Raw genomic sequence first — 7,500 nt, forward strand, 5'->3', positions numbered from 1 at the left:
CTCAACCTGAACTTAAACAAATTTCCATAAGGTCTCGTCATACGGTCGAGGTGTCAATTTTTTTTAAAAACGTTGTTATTTCGTCGCGATATTTAAGCTATGAGAACGAAATTAGCAACGTTTTGAAGTGCTACTGTAACCAAAAAATCAATTTTTGTTTTTATTTGGATTTCAAAACTACGTCAACTAAACAGTAAGTAACCCAAGTTTTAAGCCTTGATTAAAAAAATACCTGTTTATTTTTACTGGAATTTTCCTCTTTAATGGTCCGCCATTACTAACTTTAAAATCTTGACAGAGCTGGATCAAGGAGAAAATGACGTCAAAGACTCACTGGTTTAAGAATGCAATTACGCGGCTGATACCAGATCTTGGTAACATGATTTGATTGACCAAAGTGCTCAACGTTGACAGACTGCGGATGTCGAAAGATGATGAAGTAGAATGTTAACACTTAAAAGTCACGAACGCGTTGTGTAACTTCAGTTCAAGAAAAATCTTGAAGCAAGCGATACAGGCCTCTTTGCGAGAATTGCCGCATATTGCTTACAATCGGTGGCAAATGAGAAATACGAGTTTGGGATTCTCCTGACTGGTTTTGGGAAGAGGTTAATCTTTCAACTGCTCCCTTGTGTTGTAAAAGAAACTTGGAAATGGAACTGGAGGACTAGAACGATGGTCATCCGCAATCTGAAAACATTTAAGCACTAAAACGATCGACTGTTCTAGTCGCGTGTCGCCGCTGGTATCCATAATGAAAGATCAAGTTGAAGAATTGTCTCGTCTAGGACTAAAAGCCTTTGCGCTTGGGGTAGGTGACGATGAAGGAGAGAAACAGCTGCGTGCCTTTGAATTCGACGTTGATCTTGTGTATGGAAGCCCTGAAAGTTGGTGTTTATGTGGAACAGTATTCTATAGTTGCTCACTAAATTGTTTTACTTATTATGAGTGTTGAATATTTTGAAACCAAAGCTCTTAGGCAGAGTGTTCGAACTTGTTGACCAAACTAAAACGGATCTCCGCGATGACTGCATGGCCTGCAATTCACCTTTCCTATTTGCAGCACTTTCCTCTAAACCATCTTAATTTCGCTTCGCCGAAGGTGTTACGCCAGTCGGCGGGGATCGGTGTGCAGTGGATCGCTTTGCGTTTGATCCCGAACTTTCCTTCTCAAACAGAACATTGCTGAGCGATTCTTGACTCTGGTGAAGAGGCTCATTGCAACAGGTTACCAGTTTTGTAAGTGACAGCCGCAGTCAAACGACTTGTCTGGCGCAAGAAAGGCAAGCCAGTTCAGAATAATCTTCTCCACGTACCAATTTATGTCCAAGTGTTCCTAAATCTTCAGCTAAAACGACAAACTACACCCCTTTTAGACTATTCAGTAAAAACTGAAACAACGGGCACACTTTTACCTTCAGGCAAAATCGAAAACTTTTTGCAGAAGTGACAAATTCGCTCTCGCTGCATTCTTATCTCCTGCGTGAAAACTCGTGTGCTATGTGACATCCGTGACGCCAACTTTTTGACAGTTTGATGGACTTGTTGACATTTCAGGCATTCATGGCGGATCGGCGGCATGAAAGGAATGTCCCCAGGCTCCGCCGCCTTTTCCCTCCCCCAGTCCCTCGCTCGGCTCGCTCCACTCTCCATTTTTTTTTTCGCCACGTTCCTTTTCGCTGCATTACCCTAACTGCGGAGCCTGGTCCCAGGCTATCTGAGGTCCAATCTGTCAGTTTGGAACGTGAGTAATGAAGGACCATGAAATCCAAAACTTACCATTAAAGTAAACAGGCTTTGGATAAAAACCAAAGCTCAAAATTTTACCAGTCAAGCGTTAAGCAATCACACTTTCAAAATCTGAAGAAAAAAAGGAAGTGATTTCTTGATCATAGTAGCTCTTTAATGCCTTTTGTTTGAATGTTATTTCATTTGCTTAGGTAAACGGAGTTGGCCGATATAATTTTGTATCTCGTGTTTTGCATTTGTTATCCGCCATCAAAGTTGACAACTGTTTTTGACCGGGAATTTTTTTGACCACCTCAGGAAATTGAAAAACGTTGACCCATTGCTTATAAGAACTTCAGAAAATTCAAAATCCCTGTTAGCTTAATTAAGGGTTAAGTAAGCCAATCTGTTTTTCCTTTGAGAACCTAACAGAGAAAAAAAAAACACTTTTCTGGATTTAAAATTACATTTATTTTCATGGCAGAAATACTGGCGGTATAAGAACATTTTAAAAAACTGACACCTTGAACCAATGACGGGACCTTAACTGTAAACACTCCGATGTTGTCGAGGACCTCGTGTCGTTCTCGACACTTTTCCCTTTGTACAGTTATGTTTGTGTTCAGCTTCTATTCATCAATTTCAGAGAAAAAGGCCGGCACAGCTTTCAGTCGCGGTGAAACTCAAACTGGTGTCAGTTACGTAAATTTTAAAGAAGACAAATTCTCCTACTTGAAAATCACCATTCTTGGGTATAGTCACGTTGACTGGATGCCCCAGTGCTCGTTTGCCTGCTTGGAAACTCCGACATGTTTTTCATACAACCTGGCTGCTTACCCGGACATCAACGGTAAACTGCTTTGTGAACTGCTCCCTTCGGACAAGTACAACAATTCGGACAAATTCATATCCAACGAGTCCTTTCACCACTTCAGCATCACGGTATGTCGAATGTTTTGGACTTTTATGGCGTAGACTGTTTTTTTCGCGAGTCTAGTTCAGTGATTTTGAAAAACATTTCGTTATAAAAAACTGCCATAAAATATTTTTAAACATACTAAAAGCTAAAGCGTTGAACGACGACGTTTCGACACTATCGTAACGTCATTATCAAGTCTAAAAAGTAGAAAAATGGAAACCCATTATAAATACTCTTGAAAGGTACGCTAGTTAAGCAATAATACTACAAGTTGAACAAAAAGCTTGGCACGAATACAATATGCCTGAGCATTCGTATTCCTAATGAATATATAACACTTCAAAAAGCAAACAATCGAATTTGCTCTGGCATTTCCGAAGAATTTTAAATTGGCTTGCTTTTAAAAGATCAATACTGCCGCGAAACTCTGTAAAATAGTTTCCGATGGTGTACCCAACTTAATCTGCATCGCGTAGATCACATAAAACTTTAATGGCGTTAAACAAGATGCGATGTGCATGAAAACAATCCTATGAAGTATCGCAATCCTGGACATTAAAAAATAGGTACGCATTGCGTACATGCGAGTAGTTCCACAAAGAACGTCGCACACCACCACCGTCGCTGGTTGTCGCCGAGATATAAAAATCTCAGCTTATTGTACAACACCGAATATCACTTTGTTGCCTCTACCGGCTTTAATCAGTATCCCTTATCAAATGAGTTCTTGAATTGGAAGATGAAGGTTTCCCTGCGTTAACAAGGGCGTATGAAGTCATCGCATAGCCGTACTTTTGACATAGGCTTTAGACAAACCCATAACAATCGAGATTTAGCCTTACATTTCACGTACGTCTATTATTATATCACATAAATCTAGTTCAATTCTTTATAGTCGTCATGTAGTGGTTGGCCTTGTAAGAATAATGGAACGTGTCTACCATTGTACGAAGAGAACAGCTACAAGTGTGTCTGCAAAGCGGGAATCACAGGACGAGACTGCGAAAACGGTAAGATCCCACGTGGCAATTTGAGCCTTATAAAATATTCTGTTAGTTGGTTTTAGCCAAGTAACTCCTCGAATAATTTGACTGATGCCAAAGAATCGAACGTGCTACTATTTAAATTTAAATAGCCTGATATCTAGCCTCTGAAGAAAATAGGAAAATTAAGAAATCATCTCATTTCTATCGTTCACCTAATCTTGTGCAAAACATAAAGATCTGGAACGACCTGGTCCAAAACGAAGGGATAGTATTTGAAAACGTATCAATCAAGTGAATTTAATCTACAGCAACTTGCAGACAACTGAGGACTTCGTCACACATAGGATCGAATAGAATTTTCCAAGGCAATTAAGTTAATGATTCGAGATCCGTAAAACCTGTCACTAAAAATGATTCAGAATTTACTCAGTCAGGAAAGGAACCAGTTAAGACAGAGGCTCCCCTTGATGACCTCAGTCCAGATTTTGTTGCAAGATCGAGACAGGGATAATTGATTTGTCCGATATTTAACTTCTTCCAGACATTGACGAGTGTTCATCTGAAAACGAGTGCCACGTGAATGCCACATGTACAAATACCATAGGATCTTACAATTGCACTTGCAAGAATGGATATGAAGGAGACGGAGAAAACTGCACAGGTAAAGTCCAAATATTATCGCGACTGATGCTAACAGTTTTGTTTAGTCACTTTTTGTTTGGAAATCTAAGAGTTTGACAGTGCAGTCCTCGAGTTCTCCTAGTTGTATTCAATTTGTTCCAGACATTGACGAGTGTTCATCTAAAAACGAGTGTCACGTGAATGCCATCTGTGCGAATACCATAGGATCTTACAATTGCACTTGCAAAAGAGGATATGGAGGAGACGGAAGAAACTGCTCAGGTAAATTTCAGTCTAATAAAGGTATTATCGCGACTGATGCTGACAATTTTTTCTTGCACGCCTTGTGTGCCTTTTAGTCACGTGTATCCAATATCTCCGAGCATTTACTCTCCCAATCACGATACACCACAGAGGACAGACCGCAACACCGGTAACTCCATGCCCTTCTCTTTCCGAATGGTGTGTGGGTTCTTTTACGTCCCACAGGAGACGGTGCACGGTGGCTCGTGATGTTTTTGCACAACTCAACCTGGTGGTCAGCGTTATGTTATTTTATTTCAAATAAGAGTTTCAAAGTTCAGTCCTCGAGTTCGTTTTGTTGTTTTCACTTGGTTTCAGACATTGACGAGTGTTTATCTCACAACGAGTGTCACTTGATTGCCAACTGTACAAATACCATAGGATCCTATAATTGCACTTGCAAAAAAGGATATGGAGGAGATGGAAGAAACTGCACAGGTAAAGTCCAAAAAGTTAAATGAAGGCATTGTCGCTACTAATGATGATGACAGTTTTGTTTTGCACGCTTTGCGTGCCCATGTCGTCACTATGTTGTTTTGTTTGGAGTGTATTCCTCGAGTTACCTTTGTTGTGTTGATTTTATTCCAGACATTGACGAGTGTTCATCTGAAAACGAGTGTCACGTAAATGCCAAATGTGTGAATACGATAGGATCTTTCAATTGCACTTGCAAAAAGGGATATGAAGGAGACGGAGGAAACTGCACAGGTAATCGCTAATGAAGGTAATAGGGAGCTTAAGTAATAGCGAGAACGTCACAAAAGAATAGGTTTAATTAGAAAAACAAAAAAATGGTTTGCACGCCCCGCACGTGCGTTTCAGATTTTGATACATTTCTTTGCAGTTCTCAGCCGACAACGACGTGAAATGATCAAATTTGAGGTAAAGAAAAGAAAAAAAAAAAAAAAAAAAAAAGGGAGCATCTGCATCTTTTCTCGAAACATCCACACCGTTCATACCAATTTTGTTTGTGGAATATTGATACGCACTTTCCATGCCGAACGACTTGGAATAATCACGAGATTATTATAATCATATTTTAAGATAACGTTTTCGTAGCCGTCGTCGACGCCCTTGCATAAACTCCCAATATCGCGACTAATGCTGACAGCTTTGTTTTGCAAACCTTGCGTGCCCATTTGTCACGTGATATTTTTGCATAAGTCGATCTCGTGGTCGTCGCTATGTTGTTTTGCTTGGAACGGTAAGAAAATGCAGTCCTCAAGTTCACTTTTTGTTGTTTTCATTCTCTTTCAGATATTGACGAGTGTTCATGTGAAAATGAATGTCACGTGAATGCTAGATGTTGCAATACCATAGGATCCTACAATTGCATTTGCAAAAAGGGATATGGAGGAGACGGGAGAAACTGCGCAGGTAAAGTCCAGTCTAATCAAGGTATTATCGCGACTGATGCTGATAGGTTTGTTTTGCACGCTTTGCGTGCCCAATCGTCACGTGATTTTTAGGGGAACAGATAAAAAAGAAAGAAGTCAAAGCGGTTATATTGCTAGAGAGGAACGTAAACACATGTTCGAGGTTAACGGAGCTTCTTTTATCAGGAAATCAAGTCCAACACTTAACAGGAGTAGGGGCCTAAAAATACCTCCTGTTTACGGCGCACGATAATGGTCACGTGGTTTAAGATCACGCCACCGACAGTTAAATCAAGTCTCTATTTTTGCTTGTCTGCACAAACGCCCCGTCCACAGGCTAAATAAAACATAACTTTCTGCCGTCCTTAGTGTTTCGCGTTGATGCCTTCTCGTTATCCTTGTGCAATACGGGTGAAGTATCCTATGAGAAGAATGGTAAGAACGAGAGCTGGAAACCTTCACAAGCTCTCGTAAACGGGTGAAATTTTCCTCCCAATGGTATCAGTTGAAAACGATCCGCTGTACCACGGATGTTGGGGGTTGTGATCTAAATGGAATGGTTTGTTCGTTCAACAGAAAAGATTGAAAAGTCTGTCATTATTGGAAACAATCTAACGTACCTGTTCAACCTAAGCGAATGGCTGAAGCCAGTATCACAAAGCAATAGTTCCTGGATTCTCTGCTGGCGTGCTTCAAAGCACGGCTGGGCTTCTTCGACGTTTCACTCTCTGTGTGATGGAAAAGGGCCAACTGTTACCATAATCAAGGTGAACCAGTATATATTTGGGGGCTATACCAGACTATCATGGGGTGAGTAACTCAAAATACTTTGAAAATCAATCCTAATTCTTAAACGGAACCACCACTCCCACCAAAAAAAATAACAAATAATGTTCGGAATCAAATTTGTTCTGAAACTCAAAAACAACATTTCCTACCCGAAAAAGGTAAATTTTAGAATCGGTTTTTAGCACTTAAAATTTCACAGGTGCCGCCATCTTGAATATTTGTGACGTGTTATGGTTGCATTCAGGACGTTCGCGCTAATTCTTGGTTTTCACCTGACGCCATTAGAGTTACCATATTTGGGCATCCGCCATCTTGGTGCCCCTGGCCCGTGAAATGTATGTTAAGTAGAAGGCCAATTCTGCAAAGCTGTTTACTTTTCTGCGCTATAAATCGGTTTGGAAATGGACCTATCCGAAGAAAAAGCTTGTGAAGACTTGCAAAGCCTTGCTGCTAATATTCCAGTGCTTTCTGACTATGTAAAAGGTCTTGAAATCCATGTAAAGTCTCGATATCTCCAGAAGATATCCGTCGTTGGAGTGGATCCGGCGAGCATTCCAAGTGATCAGTTCGACCCGGAGTGTTTACCCCGGATATAATCCACTGATTTGCTGGCATATTTAGTGTTGGAGACCAGCAACTACACAAAAGACCAGTTCAAAGCCTACAAGAGTTTGGAAGCTTACAATCAGATGGTGTCCGGATTTGTAACTTCGGTGCGAGGACTAATGATTTCCGGAAAATGTGTTGTTGTGGCCAAAGTTCTTCACTCACAACGAAT

At 40.5% G+C, this 7,500-nt stretch overlaps 1 protein-coding gene and 1 pseudogene across 5 annotated transcripts in view; both read left to right on the forward strand.

The window, feature by feature from the left end:
- The window catches only part of LOC138003527 (uncharacterized), a 39,127-nt gene that overhangs the window by 20,724 nt on the left and 10,903 nt on the right, over positions 1 to 7,500 (forward strand). For all 5 annotated transcript variants that reach the window (XM_068849638.1, XM_068849637.1, XM_068849640.1 and 2 more), the window contains 8 exons: positions 2,375 to 2,670; positions 3,543 to 3,657; positions 4,175 to 4,294; positions 4,417 to 4,536; positions 4,876 to 4,995; positions 5,146 to 5,265; positions 5,815 to 5,934; positions 6,510 to 6,743. In XM_068849638.1, coding sequence (XP_068705739.1) covers positions 2,375 to 2,670; positions 3,543 to 3,657; positions 4,175 to 4,294; positions 4,417 to 4,536; positions 4,876 to 4,995; positions 5,146 to 5,265; positions 5,815 to 5,934; positions 6,510 to 6,743 — 1,245 coding nt within the window. The remainder of the gene's footprint in view (positions 1 to 2,374; positions 2,671 to 3,542; positions 3,658 to 4,174; positions 4,295 to 4,416; positions 4,537 to 4,875; positions 4,996 to 5,145; positions 5,266 to 5,814; positions 5,935 to 6,509; positions 6,744 to 7,500) is intronic.
- LOC138004266 (uncharacterized) overlaps positions 7,124 to 7,500 on the forward strand; it is a 1,897-nt pseudogene continuing 1,520 nt past the window's right edge.

The sequence above is a fragment of the Montipora foliosa genome, chromosome 5 (genome assembly GCF_036669935.1).
Source record: "Montipora foliosa isolate CH-2021 chromosome 5, ASM3666993v2, whole genome shotgun sequence".
Classification (NCBI taxonomy): Eukaryota; Metazoa; Cnidaria; class Anthozoa; order Scleractinia; family Acroporidae; genus Montipora; species Montipora foliosa.